The sequence below is a fragment of the Eulemur rufifrons genome, chromosome 23 (genome assembly GCF_041146395.1).
Source record: "Eulemur rufifrons isolate Redbay chromosome 23, OSU_ERuf_1, whole genome shotgun sequence".
Taxonomy (NCBI): Eukaryota; Metazoa; Chordata; class Mammalia; order Primates; family Lemuridae; genus Eulemur; species Eulemur rufifrons.
The window spans coordinates 31,771,538-31,791,621 of NC_091005.1; the positions used below are offsets into that span (position 1 = coordinate 31,771,538).

The 20,084-nt window shown below is 53.0% G+C and overlaps 1 protein-coding gene across 2 annotated transcripts in view; it reads left to right on the top strand.

Moving 5' to 3' along the window:
* Positions 1 to 2,477: 2,477 nt before the first annotated feature.
* The window catches only part of MYLK3 (myosin light chain kinase 3), a 52,058-nt gene continuing 34,451 nt past the window's right edge, over positions 2,478 to 20,084 (top strand). Inside the window, exons 1-3 of one of the 2 annotated variants that reach the window (XM_069456302.1) lie at positions 2,478 to 2,620; positions 15,401 to 15,491; positions 17,034 to 17,463. In XM_069456302.1, the coding sequence (XP_069312403.1) occupies positions 2,534 to 2,620; positions 15,401 to 15,491; positions 17,034 to 17,463 (608 nt within the window). In that variant the 5' untranslated portion in view covers positions 2,478 to 2,533. Of the gene's footprint in view, positions 2,621 to 8,528; positions 9,512 to 15,400; positions 15,492 to 17,033; positions 17,464 to 20,084 lie in introns of those variants that run through there. The other variant, XM_069456301.1, reaches the window with a different exon arrangement.

A 20,084-nucleotide genomic window follows, 5' to 3' on the forward strand; every position in this document is an offset into this window, starting at 1 on the left:
CGCCCAGGTCCCACCTCTGCTACAAACTCTTCAGATTTGGCACCAAAACATCCTGGGACTGGGCTGTCCTCCGAGGGGAGGGGTGGGCTGAGGGGACAGTATGTGAGCCTGACAGAGGTCAACCGCTTTTTAGCAGATGTGGGGGGCACGGGAACCACGGGTGTCCCATCCAGCTTTGCCCCGTCCCTCTTATGTCCTTTGGGCCTAGCCGTGAGCAACTGTCTCGCTTTCTCTGTTGTTCCGCCATGTTAACCTCACTCCTGTGCACACTGTCGGGTTCCCGTGGCACAGGCAGAGTTCAGAGGTCACCGGCGTCAGCAGTCGAGGGCAAATAAGACATGGCAGCCACGCGCTCAGCACGGGGTTTGCCTGTGCTCGGGCTGAGCAAAGTGCGACGACGTCAGAAGGTGCCGCTCCTTCCTGATTCCTGTCAGCCGGGGCGGGTGAAGCGGGGCCTCAGATCTCTGTGTCAGTGGGGTGGGGGGGGGCTTCCAGAACCCTCTTGTCTGCAGTGGCCACAGGCCCCGGAGCCCGGCGGGCGGGCGGGGAGGGGCGGCGTGCTGGCAGGAAGCTGGCCGGCCTAGTTCCAACTCGCAAAGATGTGACTGGGTTTTCTAAACTGGCATCTGGCGAATGCAGCCCCCCAGAGACAAAGGCAGGTTCTAGATGGAAAACAGAACGTTTCAGTTTCTTCCAATTGTGCGCAGACACTGGAGTCCGCTGCCTGCAGTCAGCCCAGCTCCTCACGCCGAGCCTCAGTTCCCTTGTCTGTAAAACAGCGATGACGGTTTCTTCCTCCTAGAATTGTTGTGAGGAGCAAATAAGGTAGTTTAAGTGAGGATGTACACAGTGCCTGGCTCAAAAAATACTCAGGTTTTAATTTTTTTCCTAAGTGTGTGTTGGGCTTAGTGAATGAATGAGTTGAATGACTGCTGATCTGGATTTAGCTCCCGAAGGTGCTTTCTTGTTCTGCTCTAGTGTTTTCCGGCTGATTCCGTCTGACCTTGCCTAGGCACGTGGGGAAGGAAGAGGCTTCGCCAGGGGAGGGTGCCGCAGGCAGACGACAGTGAGGTCCTGGCGGCAAAGCCAGCAGCCACCCGAGAGCTGGCGGACTCGCCCCACGCCCGGGCGAGGTCTCCGTGAGCCGCTGTCCCTTCTCTGCTGCTGCAGCGAGGCCGGCTTGATCCCGGTTTCCTCCCCAAGCGTGTTGTGTGACTCGCCCTGTCAGGACTGTGGCGTTGTTTCCTGACCTTTTGGGCAGCCAGGGCAAGACGAGCTGTGGACCTTTTACTACGAAAGAGCAGCCAGTATTGGTGTCTGAGCACCCCTGCCCCTCGGTCCCACCCCCGACACTGTCGGGGCGCCGGCCAGTCTTACCCCCCAGAACGCGCCTGCAGCCCCAGGGCAGGGAGGGCAGTCCCACGGTCCCTCTGAGGACAGTGGCTTCACCATTGGTCCCGTCCTTGCCATTGACTCGCCGTGTGTCCTTCAGAAAGTCCCTTCCCCTCTCTGGGCTTCAGAGTCCACACAATAAGGGAGATGACACTTCCAGTCCTTGGGATCCCGCCTGTGGCAGACGGTAGAAGTCAGGGACACTGGGTGAGGACTCTGTCTCCGTGACTTTCTGACTCGTGGCCTGGGGTGAGCCCCCCAAGTTCTCCAGATTGTTCCCCTCTCCAAGTGGGGGGGGATACATGGCCATCTACCCCGCAGGGCTGCAGCGTCTTCTACGCAAGGCAGGGCGGCCGGAGTGCCCAGCGCGGCCTGTCAGAGCCTGCAGCCCGTTCTCTCCCCGCCGGCGAGGCCAGGCCGGCGATGGCCCCACAGTGCCGAGTGTGGAGGGGGCCTCCCCCGGGGCACTCGGGGACGATCTGGCCAGGGAGCCTTCCTTGACACACAAGCAGGGAGTCGTCCCTCTCCCCGCTGCGTGTGCCCCGGGCTCTGTGGGCTCCGCGCCTCTTCGTTGCTTCTTAAGTAGTTCTATTTTGGGGAGGCAATGGCTGGGCCCTCCCCACCTGGCGGTGACTGCCCAGGCCCCGTCCAGGGTCAGGCAGCCCCACTGAGGTAACGTGGGGTGGCTGAGCCATCTGCTGCTGGCCAGGACGTCCCTCTGTCCTGGAGGCTACCGGAAGCCAGGGGTCCCCTGCTCAAATCCTGCTCCCTGCACCAGGATTCTGGGTTTTGAACGCAGGTCAGCTTTGCACTAGGACTCCTTCCCCACCTTCCTCCCTCCTTGGACCACACGGTGTCCGCTTCACAACTGGACACTTTGCTAAGTGATGCAGGAAGTCGGCCCCCAGAGAGGCAGATAGAGCCCAGCAAAGCAGATAACCAAGTGAAGCCTCTGGATGCCTCTGGGGCCTGGGACAGGGTCAGAGATAAGAGGAAATGCCAGGCTTATCGCTGCTGCCTGAGTTCTGGAGAAATCATCCCGCCGGCCAGCCCACCACATTCCCAGTGCTCCAGGCAGCTGGGCAGCATCCATCTCCAGGCAGAGTAAACACAGGGTTGGCACAGTCCTGGTGGCTGCAGGATGGGGACTTTGTGCCCCAGTCCAGCACCGCTCAGTCCCAGCACCCGAGGCCAGCGGCGGGCGTCGGATTACACCCAGATATTTGCGGTAAGAGCAGCTCCGGGCCAAAGTGCTTTGAAGTAGGAGGCTGAGGAACAATTGGTAGGATCACAGGACTAAGGAAGCCCTGGTGACAATTGTTCCCCAGACCTGGGTCTTCTTGGACCAAGAAACGCAATCAGCCGAAAGCTTTGGTTTACGGGTACAGTTTGGGGACGGTCAGCCTGGGCCTTTCCCAGGTCCTGCGGGGTGTAGTGCGCAGACGTGCCACGTGGCACCTGCCCCGACGTTGTCCTCACTGAACTCCGTGCAGCGTTCGGAGGTTCTTTTTCATCTCCGTTGTCTTTCTCAAGTGAGCTCGGCTTAACGGAGGACACGTTTGCACTTTCCGAGTGCACGTCAGCTCACGGCGCGTGTGCGGAGGGGCCTGGGGGCGCTCGGATTGGGAAGCTGTTCCCTGGGGCCGCCTGCTCCTGCGCCCCCCAGAACGAGGTGACTGAGCACAGTGCCGCCGTGGTGGCCCATCGAGGTGACTGAGCACAGTGCCGCCGTGGTGGCCCATCGAGGTGACTGAGCACAGTGCCGCCGTGGTGGGCCATCGTCTCAGGCGAGGCTGGTCTGGAGGGTGGCAGTCGTAACGTCTGCCCTTCTCGCGTGTCGCCACGTGCCAGCCCCGTGCTAAGTGCTTCGCTTACATTGATGCACCCGGCCCTGTGGCGATCGCACTGCTGGTGAGCTCCCGTGGGACGAGGAAAGCTGCGTGCAGAGAGGTTAGGTGCCGGGTATGCAGCCCACGTGGCATTTTGCGTGAAGGAGGAAAGGGCAACTTCCCTCTCTCGGAAAATTGTCATATTTACTTTTGTTAGTGTAAGGTTTCTTTGAAGTAGCCGGCGCCAGAGAAAGAAAGATGAGCAGAGTTGAAAGGGATAAGTAAAGAGGATTTATTGGGGTGCTCCCGGGTGGGGGTAACGAGCCCCTGAGAAAGGGACCCGGGCAAGCCTCACAGGACCCACGGTACCCAGAGAAGCTGCACTGCCCAGAAGTCTGAGTGGGTTTATATAGGTTTTTAGGGATGGGGGATGGGAGCTTCTTCGGCCAGGAGATGTCCGCGCCAGGAGTAAGGAATTTCTTTGTTTAAGTTTTGGGGAGGGTACTGAGAGACAGGAGGAGCCGCCTCTTTTTTCATTAGGGAAGGGAGGGGTGCCTGCCACCAGCCTTACAGTTAGAACAAGACCCTTCACTGCAACGTGCTGCAACACGGCTGCTGTGCAGACACACGGACAGAGCGTGCCATGCGCTGGCCCCTTAGACACTGTGCCCTGAGCTCTGCGTCATCTGCTCCCTGTCCTGTCCCCAGAGGCAAGCACATTGGAGTCTTTTGGCTGTTTCTTCTGATATTTGCCTCCATATTTCTTCATTATCAGTGTCTGTGCATGATCTGTGAACTTCCCATTAAGATAAATGAAGATCTGGCTCTCTCCCCCCTCCACTTCCCCTCCCCCACGCTCACATTAGATGTGTCTCTGTTTTTATTTAATAAAGGGTTTACCTTATTATGGCTACAAATATTATTCATTGCAAAATCAATTGTTGAACTTTTAAAAAATTAATTATTGTACTTTAATCTCATTCTTTCTAAGAAGTCTGATTTGTTGGCATCTCTAATTCCTTTTTCCCCTGTTTTCCCTGCCGTCATCAGGCTGATGGCTAACATTTGAGCACTGCCTGCGTGTCAAGCACCATTCTAGATGCCTTCCACGCATCCTCAGGGAGCCCCTGAGCACTCCGTGAGGTGCACGTGTTGGTGTTATTGTCGTGGTGCAGACCAGGAAGCGCAGGCTGAGGTTAGGTAAACGCTGCCCCACGATTCTGACTGATGGCTGGCAAAGGCAGGAGTTAAATCCAGTCTAACTCCACGCTCAGGCCCATGCTCTTAATGTTTTGCTACGTGTCTTTAATCTTATTATACTGTGTATTGCTTTTTTCCTCCTTGAAGTCATTCCTTTGGGGACTCTCCAATCTCCTGCTTCAGCTTTGGACCTAGGTTGAAGCTTTTGTTTCCTGGAGCTCTTTTTTTTTTTTTTAATTTGTTTACTCTTTCATTTTGCAGAGTATATCCTCAAAGCAACTTCCTTAGAAAGCATGCATAAATATTTGTATTTTTGCAAATCATAAAAGTCTTTATCTTGTCCTCTGACAATGGTGCAATGTCTTCAGAATTCTGAGGGGAAATGCTTTCCCGTCTGGAATTCTATACCCAGCCTGTCTTCCAGCGTCCAGCTGTTTGTAGGGTGAGAAATCTGATGTGATTTTGGTTCCAGTTCTTTGGTATGTGTCTTAGTCTATTTTCTGTTGAGTAGAATGCCCCAAACTGGGTAATTTTTAAAGAAAAGGAATTTATTTCTTACAGTTATGGAGGCTGAGAAGTCCACGGTTGAGGGGCTACGTCTGGCGAGTTCCCTCTTACTGGTGGGGACTCTCTGCAGAGTCCCAAAGCAGTACAAGGCATCGTACGGTGCGCAGACTAAGTGTGCTAGCGCAGGTCGCTCTTCTCGTAAAGTCACCAGCCCACTTCCATGATAACCCATCAATCCACGGACGCATTAATCCATATGTGAGGGCAGAACCCTCCTGATCCGATCACTTCTTAAAGGCCCCACCTCTCAATACTGCCACATTGGGATTAAATTTTAACATGAGTTTGGAAGGGGACAAATATTCAAACCATAGTAGTATGTGACTTTCTTTTCTTTTAAATTTCAGGGAGCTTTTATAATCTCTTTATGAGTGTGTTCTAATATTGCATAATAATGATATTATTTCTTTGATAAATTCCTTCCCTCTTTCTCCCATTTCTCCTCCTGAAACTTCAATTAATTAGATGTGAGACCAGCTGGACCCATTGCCTAACATCTTTTCTCTCCTCATGTATATGTCTTCATCTTTTAGTTCTATTTTCTGGCACATTATCTTAGCTTTATTTTCTAATCCCTATGTTGAATTTTTAAATTTTAACATGTATATTTTTAATTTCTCAGACCTCTTTTTTTTTTTATTCTATGGTTCTTTGTCCATAATATCCTCTTCTTTTATAATGGATGGAATAGAACAGACTTTTACACTTTTCTGTGGCTACAAATGACAGCTTTGTTGAGCATGATCGGTGGGATCATGCTCACCCCCTCACCCCTCCAAGCGCAGTGCGGGGAGCTGTGTGCTGTGGGCTGTTGAGTTTCTCCAGAAGCAGCCTGTGACCTCCAGGGAGGGGGGCGGCTCTGGTCATGCCCTTCTGTGCAGGGGTGACAGGAAGGAGGGGAGGCACCGTTTGGGAATAGACTCCTCAGTCCTACGTCTCTGCTCCCTGTTTACCCCAGGTGGGGTCCACAGGATTCTCTGGAGTTCTATGCAGAAAGTGAGGCTTTGGTTTTCTTTTTCATGTTTCTCCAGTTACCTCTCCTCCAACAGCTTTTCGTCTTCCAGAAATTCATTGATGATGCTCACGCGACAATAGCTCCTCTTCCATGCTGTTTGTCACTGAAGGTGTGTGTTTATTTTCTTCCCTTACTGCCACTTTAACCAGGTCTCTGGAGGGGATGGAGGGAAATGTGGGAGTTCAGTCTTGCAAGGTGAGTCAGAGCCTTGATACCGTTTTAAGATGAGGATGTTGCCATCCCTGTCACCCCATGATCCCGAGACTGTAATGTCACCAGAAGGCCAGGGAAGCGTCTTAGGGTTCGGTGCACACTAACCCCACCCCAGGGCAAGCAGAGGAGTGGATCAGCTGCCCTGTCCTCACCCAGGAAAGATGAGGTGTTGCTGGATTTGCTGCTCTGTGTCGATCCCGTTCGGCTGCCTCTTCTCTGGTCTTGCTCTCTTGGCTTGAGGGGTGGAAGGCCTCCCTGACCTCTGGTCACCACTGCCCCGAAAGCACTGCCCGCCGCGTGCTGCAGCGTGTCCCCTGGGCGGGTGGAAAGAATCCGCACGTCGGCCCCAGGGAACCGCGTGCTCAGACATTTCTCCTGCGGGCTGGGGACGCAAGGGGTTCAGAGCTGGTGCCCCGGCTACTCTTTTCATCAGGAACTTCTGTCCTTGTGTTCCGAGCTTTCTCCCAGGGGGGCGCAGAGCTTGCTTCTGGGGACTGCCCGGGGCTCCTGCCCTGTGCCTCTCCTGGCTGTTCTCAGAAAGCCCAGCTCCTGCCTCCTCTCCCGACGGCCGGCTCGGTCTCGCGCTGCCTGCTGCAGCCTCGCTAGTTCCTGCCTTCGACGGAGAAAACCGGCCACACGAAGGATGTGAAGGATGCGCCGAAAAGGCCCATTCTAGCCTGGGGAGCTTCAGGTGACTCCAGAGCAGAGGCGGCTGCAGCAGCCTCGCTCCAATGAATGAGCTGCCCTGCAAGCTCGTGGCTTAGGGGCGGCCCGGGGCAAATCCTTTTGTAATTTAACTAATTAGCTTTTGATGTAAATATGTGTCTGGGGCATTTGTTTCCTTTGGGTTCATCTGGACGGTTTAAGGTATCTTTCCAGGCTTTAAGAGCCCAGACTGGCCTGGGTGCTGGTTGCTCCAGTGGTCTCCACGGCAGCAGAAACAGCGAAGTCTCTTCCGGAAGCTGGGCTCTGTCTGTGTAGGCCGGAGGGAACTTCACTCCACAAACATTGCTGGCACCAGCTGGGAGAGGGGCATTGGGCTGGATGCTAGACTTCCAGAGGTTTCTCTGGGTGGCCCTTTCCCAAGGTTTGATCCAGAGAATCCTGGTTCCCCAGGGAAGTGTGAGGTGTGAAGCGTGAGGTGTGAAGCGTGAGGTGTGAGGCGTGAGGTGTGAGGCGTGAGGTGTGAAGCGTGAGGTGTGAAGCGTGAGGTGTGAAGCGTGGGGAAATGGTGCCAGATGCAGGTTTCTTGGCCATGGCAGATGAGGCCCCACTGAGGTGCACAGTGAATGTCCAAGAGGGGCCGGGGCACGGTGTTACTACCCAAATTTCTTTTTCCAAGGGGACTTTGTATTTGTGCATTTGTTCGAAATCACAGCGAACGTACAGACCAGTGCCCTTTGGAGCACGCTCCAGGTCCTTCTGCCGACAGTGCCCAGGGCTGTGCCCCCCCGAGATGGGTTTGGATTTCTGCGCGGGCCACTCAGGGCACAGAGGGACAGGCAGAAGGGACTGTGCTCAAACTGCGTTTGCACAGCAAGTGCCTTGTATTGATAGTTAGCTGTGGTTTAAATTGCAAAACCCCTACCGGTGCTTTTAGATGTCAAATTTCCTGATCAGAGTTTATCATAATGGCTTTTATTCAGAAGGGGAAGGCTTAGAGGGACACTAAAGCCCCCCTCCTCGGCGCCAGCACTGCCCGTGGCCAAACCGTCCTCAGGAGGCCGTGTGCCCGGTGACCTGGGACGGCTGTGCCCCTCCGGGCCTTGCTTTCTCCTGATGAGGGGCTGGGTGAAGCCTGGGTAAAACAGACGGCTCCATGACATCCTGGGGACTCTGAGGCGCCCACCTCAGTGACAACCCGACCATCTCTGCTTGTGTCTGGTTTATTTACTGATGCGTCTGTTAAAATTTTCATTAGAATTAAGGGTTTCTGAGGCTAAAATGTTTGGAAATCACAGGAAACACGGGCCCTGTTGCTCTCGAGGGCCCTGATGAGTCTGTTTCAGTTTAGAAATTGAGTGTCCAGCACCGGCATAGTCATTACTGGGGGAACAGGGGTCTCTGGAGAGTGTCCCCAGCGGTCTCGGCAAGGAGCAGGACCCTGGGATGGCATTTGGCGAGCAGCCTAGGCCACTGTCCCTCGGTTCTATTTTAGGCACCAGTGACCGGTGGCTGAGGGCCCTGTGTGGGCGGCGCCTGCAGGCTACCCCACGGGCAGTCTGAACACATGCTTTTGGCATCAGCAAAGTAGGAGCTCCCAAAATTTGTTTTTAATTTACAGAAGCATGAAAATTTTCATCATAGCAAAAGTCAGCACTTTGTCGAATGGTCTCACATTTTCTTTCGTTTTGGTCTTGCTTTTTATTGTGAATTCGGTGCGCGTGTGGCCTCAGTGCTTCGGGCCTCTGACGGTCCTACTCTGTCTTGAGTCCAGCTCCGTGAGTGTCCTCACCTGAAAGCCCTTTCCTTCCGACCTCCGGCTCCAGCTACGCGAGTCCCTGCCTACCCTGGGCAGATGCCTAAAATGTTTGCCCGTCAGCAGCCTCTCAGAGAGGAATGTCAGATGCTGCCGTGATGTCAAAGGGCCCCAAGGAGAAGGGCCTGGGCCAAACTCAGCTTGTCGCTTGCGGCCGTGGCAGGGCGGGAGATAAGCAAAGCACAGGCACAGAGAACCCTGCGGGCTGTGAGGGTCGGTGCTGCCGGGCGGGGACGGGGACATCAGCTACCGAGGACAGTGAACTTCCAGGCACTGCCAGCGCAGTGAAAGCCAGAGATCCGCGGCTCTTCTGCTTGCCCGTGTCAAGCCTGCGTCAGGATGTCAGGAGCCGCCACGGAGAGTCTGGGGCCCCGGGGGCTGCCGGTGTTGGGCAAGGCCTGCTTAACCGCCATGGACAAAAAGCTTAACGTGCTCAACGAGAAGGTCGACAGACTCTTGCATTTCCAAGAAGACGTCACAGAGAAACTGCGGTGCATGTGCCAAGGCATGGGCCACCTGGAGCAAGGCCTGCACCGGCTGGAGGCCTCCCGAGCACTGGGCCCGGCGGGGGCCAGCGGTGCCCCTTCGGCTGATGCTCAGGCCGGGTGGCCGGAGGTCCTGGAGCTGGTGAGGGCCGTGCGGCAGGATGCCGCCCAGCACAGTGCCAGGCTCGAAGCCCTCTTCAGGATGGTGGTGGCTGTGGACAGGGCCATCGCTTTGGTGGGGGCCACGTTCCAGAACTCAAAGGTGGTGGATTTCGTCATGCAAGGGAGTGTCCCCTGCAGGAAAGGCAGCCTGGCTGATGGCCCCGAAGAGGTTTGTTCCTGCCTCCCCGTCCTGGCTGGAGAGGAGGCCCAGGGCCCTGGTGGGGAGGCTGGCCAGGCAGCTAGTCTTGGGAGAGCGGGAAGGATGCTGGCCCCTTCTCATGCTTCCCGGGTGACCTGTTGGTGGGGAAAAGCAGAGCCTGGAACTTACAGGTCGTAAGTGGGTTTCCAGGCAGGACGCCGACCGCCACTCTCCCCAGGGAAAGGAAGAGGCGGTGCCCTGGCCAGGACTGTGGGGCCTCGGGCAGCTCTAAGAAACCTAGAAGTGGGGTGCAAACTGCGATTTGGGAGAGGAGGCTTGATACCACCATGGCTTCTCTTCCTCTTGGGGCTCCTCTCTGCTCCGTCACTCCTGGGGTGGGGACAAGTAGACAGAGGTCAGTTTGACCTGACGGAGCCCCTGCTCAGAAACCCAACCCCCACTTCCTGTCCCCAGCCTTGTGCTTTCTGCCCCAGAGTGGGCGGAGTGTGCAGCTGCCTGCGGGGAGATGAGTGCTGACGGTGACCCAGGGGGCCAACAGGCAGGAGCCGGAGCCTGGGGGTGGAAGGTGGCATTTCTGGCAGCCGCTGTTCCCAAGGGTTGCGTAATCAAACTTGCTGGCTAATGGAAGCTTGGCTGCTGGGAGAGGGTTGGGGTGCTGGTGTGTGTACAGGGAACACCCTGTTTGGGAACAGCTAAGGGTCAGCCTGTCAGCAGCACTCAGACCACATGGAGCCACCGTTTCAGATCCGCAGTTACCCACCCGCCTCTGGCCGGAGAGGGGCTGCGGTCGAAAGGGGTCTGCACGAGGCCCTGTGTCGGCCACCGAGGCTGAGGCGGGCGGGCAGGGGTGCGCCTCCCTCCCAGCAGCCCCACCCTGGCTCCCTGCTGTCCATGCAGCCGTCCCTGAGAATTTAGCCTGCAGGGGAGACGTGACCCACTGCTCTTGCCACTGATCACCAACCTCAGCTTTAAAGAAGAAAATCAATATGACACAGTCCACCCTCCATGTCTGCACGGGCTGCATCCTCGCGTCCCACCAACAGTGGGTGGAAAACGTGCTTCGGCCTCGATGGCTGTGTCTGTACTGAGCGTGTACAGACTTTTCTTTCTTGTCATTATTCCCTGAACAATACAGTGTAACAGCTACTTACATAGCATTTACATGGCATTAGGTATTATAAGCAACCTAGAGAAGATCTACAGTGTTTGGGAGGATGAGTGTAGGTTATATGCAGATACTCTGCCATTCATATCAGGGATCTGAGAATTTGCAGATTTTGGTATGTAAGGGGGGCCCTGGAACCAATCCCCTGTGGATACCACGGCGTGAATATAATCTGATAAACATGAATCTAATCAACAGCATCAAACAAGGAAATTTATTTAACATGCACATGGTAAAAAAAAAATTATGTCATATAAAGAGCATACAGCCCCCTCCTAGGCCATCCTCCAGTCCCCAGGACAACAGCCCAACCCCCCAGGCAATCATAGGTACCGGTTTCCTCTGGATCCTTCCAGATACCGCTGTGTATCTACAAGCACGTTGCTATACACACCACCTCTCTATTCTGTTTTAACTTAAATATTATTCACATGTTCTGGCTTTGATTTTTTTAAATTTAATGTATTTTTGGCATTGTTTCATATTTGTACCTAGAAAGCTTCCTCATTTTTGCTTCTTAAAGTTGTGGAATGCTTCATTTTGGGGCATGCGTTGTAATTTTTTGACCAGTCCTGTATCCTTGTTTGTTTGTATTGTTTCTGATTTTTAGTTTTTCTGAATAATGACGCAGTGACCATCTGTGAATGTCTGTGCATGTCTTTGAACATGAGTGTGAGTTTACCTGCACGACATGCTCCTGGCAGTGGAAATGCTAAGCCAAAGGGTAGTTTGTATAGATAAAGCCAAACCAACCTTCAAAGAAGTTATTCCAGTTTCGTCTCCTACCAGTAACGTATGAGAATGCTTTTGCGTTTGCCTGTCCAGTGAATGAAAAATCAGATCTCGTTGTGCATGTGTTTTCGTAACATTTTAATATGAACAATTTTACACATTTCTAAAAATAAGGATTAAGATAATGGACCCTGTGAGCCCATTTCCCAGTTTCACCTATCAACTGGAGGCCAAGGCTGTTTTGTGTATTCCTCACCCACTTCCAGATTATTTTGAAGGAAATATGAGACATGGGATCATTTCTTCCATAAATGTTTCTTCACATAAATGTTTCAGTACTTTTTTTTTTTTTTTTTTTTTTGAGACAGAGTCTCACCCTGTTGCCCAGGCTAGAGTGAGTGCCGTGGCGTCAGCCTAGCTCATAGCAACCTCAAACTCCTGAGCTCAAGCGATCCTCCTGTCTCAGCCTCCCGAGTAGCTGGGACTACAGGCATGTGCCACCATGCCCGGCTAATTTTTTCTATATATATTTTTAGCTGTCCATATAATTTCTTTCTATTTTTAGTAGAGATGGGGTCTCGCTCTTGCTCAGGCTGGTCTCGAACTCCTGAGCTCAAACGATCCGCCCACCTCGGCCTCCCAGAGTGCTAGGATTACAGGCGTGAGCCACCGCGCCCGGCCTATGTTTCAGTATTTACATCTAAAAGATAAGGGCTCTTTTTAAAAACATAGTCATGATACCATTATCATACCTAAAAAGAGAATGATAACTTCTTAGTATTACCAAAGTCAGTGTTCAAATTTCCCTAATCATGTAATACTTTTAAAAATTTCTATAGTTTATTTCAATCAGATCCAAATAAGGCAATTAGTTATATGTCTCTTAAAGCTTCTTCTTTTGAATTCATAAAAAATTTAAAACTTTTTATTATGGAAAATTTCCAAGTATAACCAAAAGTAGATAGAATGGTGTATCTTGCAGCTTTCATTTATATTTCTTTCACTAGAAGAATGAACATCATTCATAGGTTTAAAACGTTTTGTATTTTCTGTGAACTGCCTGCACATGACCTTTTCCCTATTTCCTATTTCTTTTCTTTGCCTTTTTCTTATTGATTTGTAAGAGTGCTTCGTTATTAATGAAGTTAGCTATCGTACGTGTGGCAAATGTTTAGGCATTTCTGGGGGTGGGTCTTAGAACTTTCTCTTTTCTGAGTTCTTGCAAAATTTCTTGTCTGTGCTGCCCGCTGGCACTCAATTGACATCTCTTCTGGTCCTTGTGTTTAATACACATGTGACACATGTCAGTAGCTGCCTTCAGGTTTGGGCCCCGTCTCCCCACCTGGCTGTCAGCTGCCCAAGACAGGAAGCCTCTACTTCCCTCCGTGTACCAAGGCCGGGGCTGATCTCGCAGGAGCGGCTCAGAGAATGGACGGCGAACTGAGACATGGCCACAGCTATTTGATACATCATCAGTCCTGAGAACTATGCTTTTTGGAGACTTTCTTAGGACCCTCTTTGTGTTTTCCACAGAGTGAGGGCATAGCAGTCATCTGAGAAATTGAATTAAATCCTAGCACTGGCTGCTAAATTTGAAAGTTGTGCCAGGACTTTGTGAAAGTCCTCCTCGGGTCTTCTGAAGTGTCCAGTGGCACTTTATCTGCTTGCGGCGTGAGTTAGATAATAGCAGCCTGGTGCTCTCTGCTGCAAGACCGAACCTATCCAGCCAGGCTGGGCTGGAGTCACAGGCTGCTCAGATGCATCAGTCCTCTAGAATGGCGTTCGAGGTCTCTTTTGCTTCTTCTGGATGCATAGATAAGGCAGAGACCAGAAGCTTGAGCCCTGAGGACAGGCCAGCTGCATGTTGTGTGTGTACGTGTGTGTTTGTGTGTGCCTGCCTACGCTAAAGTCAGAGGGAAGGAGAGGACAGTTTGAGCCCAACAAGGTCTGCCAAAGGACAGTCTGTACAAATCCCTTCACCGTGGGGTGAAACAGGAGGACGTCCGCGATAATGCCTCCAGTTCCCCCAGCTACGGGGGTGGCAGGACGGAGCCTGCAGAAGGATAAGGGAGAGCCATCTGCTGAGCAGGGGATCTGGGCCACATTGATGACGCTGGTGATAATCGTAACAGCAGCTCGCATTGCTTATGAAGTGCCTACCACTTGCCCAGTGCTGAGCTGTGTGTCCTCTGTGTGCAGTGTCCTTACCATTAAGAGGGCAAAGCTCGGTGTCCCAGAATCCCAGAGGGATGAGCGGGTGATAAGATTGAGGGAAGCAGGCACAGTGTGGGAAAGATGGTGGGACCAACCCTCAGCCTGGGGCTCAGAGAGGCATTTAGGAGAGGTGAGGCCTACAGTGCCCGTCAGAGGGACAGCCCTAGCTGATTTCTGCCACTTGGGCCTGGAGTTGCCAGATCTTCACATTTTTTCAAGAGAAGCTGGGAACCTAGAATTTTTTTCTAATTGGCTTTATTAAGGTATATTAATTAATAACTATTTTATTAAAGTATAGTTTACCTCCAATAAACTGCATACAAACACACAAACTATGCCCATTTTTTTTTTTGAGACGGGGTCCACTCTGTTGTCCAGGCTGGAGCGCAGTGGTGTCATCACAGCTCACTGCAGCCCCCAACTCCCAGCCTCAAGTGATCCTCCCGCCTCGGCTTCCCAAAGCCCCGGGGCTATAGGCATGAGCCACCAGGCCCGGCCGACGTACATTTTAAATATACGGTTCAACAAATGCATATACCCGTGTAACCACCACCACAATCAAAATATAGAACAATTCTATCACCCCAAAAGGGATCCTAGAACTTTAATGTAAAAATTTCCTAGATTTTAAATGTTGAAAACAAACTAAAATTTTTTAAATGTTATGCCTGCCCGAGAAAATGTGTCCTGAGATGCTTTTGCTCTCTGCGTTCCCAATTAAGGGCCCGTGTGGCCAAGGCAGAAGGAGGGGCTTTACCGGTGAGTGCCCTGTGACCAGAGCTGCTGCTGTGACATGTGCCAGGAGTCGTCTTAGGGACTTTACCAGTCAAGGGCTCAAAACACCCAGAAGCACCATGGGGACCCAGCAAGAGGTCAGACCGTCTAGAAAAATCTGCTTGACAGCTTAGTGCTGGGCCACGCTGAGCGTGTTTGTCACTGCAGGCTGCCGGAGGGTAAAGCCTGCGCCCGCCAGGCCTGATCTGGTGTGGGCCGTTCAGAGCAGGAAAGGCTGCCGAGGGCTTCTCTGGGCCGGGCGAGGGGCATCCTCACAGTGGGCTCATCTAACGCTGATGGCTCTGGATCTCAGGCGGGACAGAATCGCTGGCTATTGAGCTCCTGCTCTGTGCTGGGCATGCTTCTTAGGACACTCCGCAAATTAGCCTCCCAAATCCTCCCACGAACTTTACAAGGCAGATGTTATTAACCCAATTTGTAGATGAGAAAAGTGAAATGTACAGAAGTTAAGGACTTTGGCCAAGTGGTGAAGGTGAGGTTCAAACCAGTAAGTCTTGCTCGAGAGCCTGTGCTCCGGGGTGCCCGCTGGGCTGTGGAGGAGAGACCGTGAGATCCGCCTGCCTGCCCTGCTGCCACGTGGACACGCATTGATCCCGGCACTCTTCTCCTTAACCAGTGACCACGACCGATTGACCTGACTTGACATTTTAAGATTAAGTTTATTTTCCATCCCTGGTCGAGGTCCAGCCCATTTAGACCCCTCTGTCAGGGGCTGGGCCCACCCTTCACCAGCAGTGCGGTGAGCACTGGCCAGGACGTGGGCTCTGGGTTTGACACTGTGCTCCTCTGCTTTTAAGTTTTATGACCTTGAGAAGACCTCAGTGTCTTTATCTCTAAAATCATAACAGCAGTGTCTGCCCTCTAAGTTACTGCGAGACTGTGTGCAATAACCTGACACCTTTATCTTCAGCACATGGCAGGTGCTCAACAAATGTTTGTGGCCTGGATGATGATGATGATGATGATGATAGTTTTTATGGTTGTTATTTTAGAACAAACAGCGAGCAGAAGAGAAGGGAGCAAAACCCAAGCACGCGCTGAGCACCAGGGGTGTGCGAGCTGGTATCAGGGGCCCGTGGGAAGGTGAGTGGGGCCATTTGTGTTATCCCACGTTGCATACACAACAGCTTCAGAACAAACATGCCAACAATACCACACACAATGTGATTACTGAAAAACTGTTTAGGCTGCTTCTTAATTTTTATTTATTTTTTTTTTTAGTGACAGGGTCTCGCTCTGTCACCCAGGCTGGGGGGCAGTAGCAGGATCACAGCTTGTTTCAGCCTCAAATCCCTAGGCTTAAGTGATCCTCCTTCCAGCCTCCAGACTGGTTGGGACTACAATGGTGCACCACCATGCCTGGCTAATTTTTTCTAGTTTTTGGAGAGATGGGTTTTCGCTATGTTACCCAGACTGGTCTCAAACTCCTGGCCTCAAGTGATCCTCCCTCCTTGCTCTCCCAAAGTGCTGGGATTACAGGCGTGAGCCACCGTGCCTGGCTGCTTTTTTTTTTGCAGTTTATTTTGTCTTTTATGTATATCCCACTAGAGATGTATATTCAAATGCTATCTTTTGAAATCACTGAGGATACAGTTGACCCTTGAGCAATGCAGGGGTTAGGGGTGCCGACCTCTTGCACAGTTGAAAAATCCATGTATAACTTTTGACTGCCCCAAAATTTAAGTACTAATAGCTTCCTGTTGACTGGAAGACTTACTGATAACATAAACAGTTGATTAATACATATTTTTATGTTATATGCATTATATACTGTATTCTTATAATAAAGTAAGCTAGAGAAAAGAAAATGTTATTAAGAAAATCATAAGGAAGAGAAAATGCAGTCACTATTCATTAAGTGGAAGTGGATCATCATAAGAGTCTTCATCCTGGTCATCTTCACAGAGTCGGAAGAAGAGGAGGGGTTGATCTTGTTGTCTCAGGGGTCGCAAAAGTGGAAGGAAATCTGCATACAAGTGGACCCGCACATTTCAGCCCTGTGCTTTTCCAGAGTCACCTGTAGTTCCTTTCTGTATGGGCCGTGCCACTAACTTGGTACTCAAATGCTTTAAATGTTTATGGATTACTTTTCTTAAGTTTAATTTTCTTTTATAATTTTGCCTACTATTTACATGGTCCCAAAGTCAAATAGAAAAAGCAAGGTATATTAAGAGAAGTCTAGCTCCTATCCTTGTTCCCTGGCCCCAATATGTAACCATTTAAAATTTTTTTGTCTTATCTTCCCTTTGAGGTCCAACTATTTAGACACATTGTAAGTGGTTCTGTGCACAGGCGCGTGCACCCACACGCACACACCTGTTCTTAGGTAAACACAACACCACGCGCGCTCTTCTCCACCTCGCTGCTTTCCACTCACAGCGCACCCTGAGATCACTCCCTGGCTGCGTCTGGAGATAGTGATTTCTCCTTTTCCATGGCTGCACAGCGCTGCTTGTGTGCACGTACGATGGTTTAGCCAAGCAGCCCCTCCTGACGGCCGTTAGAGTTGTTCCCGTCTCCAGCTGTTGCAAACATGGGCACCGACTGGCCTTGTGCATGTTCTTTGCACCGTTGTGTGGCAGCCCCACACGGGAGTGCGTGTTCATCCTGCCTGTTTTCCTATAGAGAGCCGGAAGGTGGACCTGCCAGAGGGGACAGTGGCGAGGCTGCCCCCGGTCAGCGCTTCATGGATGGGAACTGACCACCTCACCCCGGAAGAGGCCTCACCAGGGCAGGGCGATGGCCTTGGCCCAGGCCAGGTGCCTCCTGGCCTGCTGCTCCCCACAGAGGTGGGGGCCGAAGCTCCTGAGACTTCCAGCGAACGCCCTGGGATTGGCCCGGAATTGTCTGTGGCATCTGACAGGGTCGGTGAGGTCCCCACCAGCCAGGAGCTTGCACGAAGTACTGGACAAGGAGCGTCATCCAGCAGGCCTGACCCTAGGCCCTCCGAGGAGGGCATGAGCCTGGCTTCAGGGCCCAGCCCCCAGTCCGGGGGGCCTCCAGGGCTGCCAGGCCAGGCCAGGGCAGCTCACAGTGACGGAGAAACTCTGCCAAGGTAAGTGGTGCTCTTCCAGGCTGGGCAAGGGGAGGAAGTCACTGCAGCCTCTCAGCTGGAGCCAGTGGGCCAGCTACATGCATTGAGTGCCCGCTGTATGCACACTGCTGGGCCGGCCTTGTGAGGAGACAGCAGAGGGCCTGGGCCCAGTGTTTGGGGGCTGAGAGCACCGGTTCTCCCCTGTTGGCCACTGGAATTACAGGGGGGGATTTATCTATCTATCTATATCTATCTATCTATCTATTTGGGATTTGTGAGAGGGGGTCTTGCTATAATTATCCAGGCTGGTCTTGAATCTCTGAGCTCAAGCAATAATGTGGAGATAATTTAAAAAAATAAAGATTCCTAGAGATTCTGATTTAATCGGCCTGTAATGAATCTCAAGCATTGGATTTTTTTTTTTTTTTTTTAATCTTCTCCCCTCCTGGATTACCAACGGGACCAGGGTTGAGAATGACGAGCTCTTAGATCAATAACAGCTAAAATCGGGCTCCTGGAGCGCCTCCCACATGCTGGGCATTGGCGGAACATTCTGCCAGCACCATCTCCTTATAGTCCCCTAACATCCCCAGGAGGTGAACGTGGTTGTCGTCCCCATTTTATTGGTGAGGAAACGTGGGCTCCCAGGGCCACGCAGCTAGAGATTCATAGAGTTGAGATCCGAATCCGGGTTACTGGGCTCCGGAATCTGTGTCCCCAGCCCCTGAACCGTCCCGCCTCCTCTGGGGCCGGAGGGAAGGCCTGGCGCCCGGAGGTGGCGGTCAGGGCAGGCCAAGCCTGGGGGGCTGTCGGGAGGATTATACTAGAGGTTCTGGAGGCGCAGTTGTGGCAGCCGCCCGGACCCTGGGGACGCAGCCCCAGGCCCTGGGCAGCCGCAGGGACAGCGACAACCTGCGCTCCCGAGCCCTGCGGGCAGCGCGTCCCGGCCCGGGGCAGCCGCAGCCCGCACCGTCGCTATCCGGGGGGGCCTGGCGTCGCCGGCCCTGGGCGGCCCTGAGACCCTGAGACCTGGCTCGGGGAGGCGAGCCGGTGTCCGTTTGCTGTGGTGACTGGCAGGAAAACCCAGATCGTGTGTTTGCCTTTGTTCTGGAAGGAAACGGGAGCCTCCCGGGAGCCCTAGCAAGCCAGAGGGAGAGATTCCTGGCAGGCGTCCCTGGGTCCGGGCCAGGGCTCCGAATGAGGAATCTGGGGCTGGGGTGAACTTTCTGTGAACTTGTTGGGGGCCCCGAAGAGGCTCTGAGTGAGAAGGAAAGATCCCAGTCTCAGCGGCAGCCCGGAGCTGAACGTCAGCCCCGAGACCTGCATCCGTCTCCGGGCGGGGACTTCAGTACCGGCCCTTCCTCACCTAGGACGGGGGCGTATTTTGAGGAACATCGGTTTTGAAATCAGGTGTCGGCTCCGATGGGCGGTGGCTGCCCGCGTAGAGGACCCTGAGGCCGTCTCTGGGTTGGTGGCGCAGAGCTGGGGGTGACAAGCAAGGCCGCCGCAGCGGGCTGCACAGCGGGCAGCGCCTTTGGGGTCAGCCCTGCCCCCTGGGTGTGAGGACCCAGGGGACCAGTGAGTGCTGGCTCTTGGCGGACCCCCGGCTGCTCCTCCAGCGGCGGCAGCTTCCCCGCCCCCAGTCTGGGACGAGCCGGAGCCAGGTTCGGAGTGGCTTCGCCTGGATGTCATCTTCCTACCCTACCCTGTCGTCACCCACCGGTGCGCAGTCCCAAGGGCGCGGTGTTGGAGGGATTTCTGCCTCGGGCCGGTGCTTGGCCGTGGACAGAGCGCGAGTGTCGCGGAAGCGCCCGGGGACAAGTGCATCTCGCGGGTCCCGCGTCCCAGAGAGGGCGACGGGGCTTCCAGCCGCTGAGGAAAGGCCTTGCTATTTTCTTTATTTTCATAAAAAACACATAACAGAATTTACCATCGTAACCACTTTGAGTGTACATTACGGTAGCATTAAGTGTGTTTGCCTTGTGCTGAAAGACCTCCAGCACTCGGGCGTCCTGCAAAGCTGAACCGCCACCCACCGAACCGGGCCTGTCCCCTCCCCCGCGCCGGCAGCCGCTCGCCTTCCCTTTCCTGTCGGAATTCTCCAGGGCCCTGTCGCGGGCCCATTCGGTGTGTGTCTTTGTGGCTGGCTGGTTTCACTCAGCATAGTGCCCTCAGGTCCACCACGTTGCCCTGTGTGTCAGAAGGTCCGTCCTTTCGAAGGCTGAATGGTATTAATATTCCACTGTATGTACTTACCACATTCTGCTTACCCATTAATCTGTCAGTGGATAGTTGGGTTGTTGTCACCTGTCAACGGAAAAAAAAACCAAACTCTAAAATAATTTTAAAGAGATTTACTCTGAGCCAGATTTGAGGACCATGACCTGGAGCCACGCCCAAGAAGCCTCGAGCAGGTGGACTCGCTGTGGCTGGGTTACAGTTGGTTTTACACATTACAGGGAGACAGGGGTTACAGGGAAAGTCATAAATCAATACGTGGGAGGCATACATTGGTTTGGCCCGAAAAGGTGGGCCATCTCTAAGCAGGGGCTTACAAGGTTACAGGTGGGTTTAACGATTCTTTGGCTTGTAATTGGCTAAAGACAGGAAGCTTTGTCTAAAGGCTTGGAATGTTTTAACGT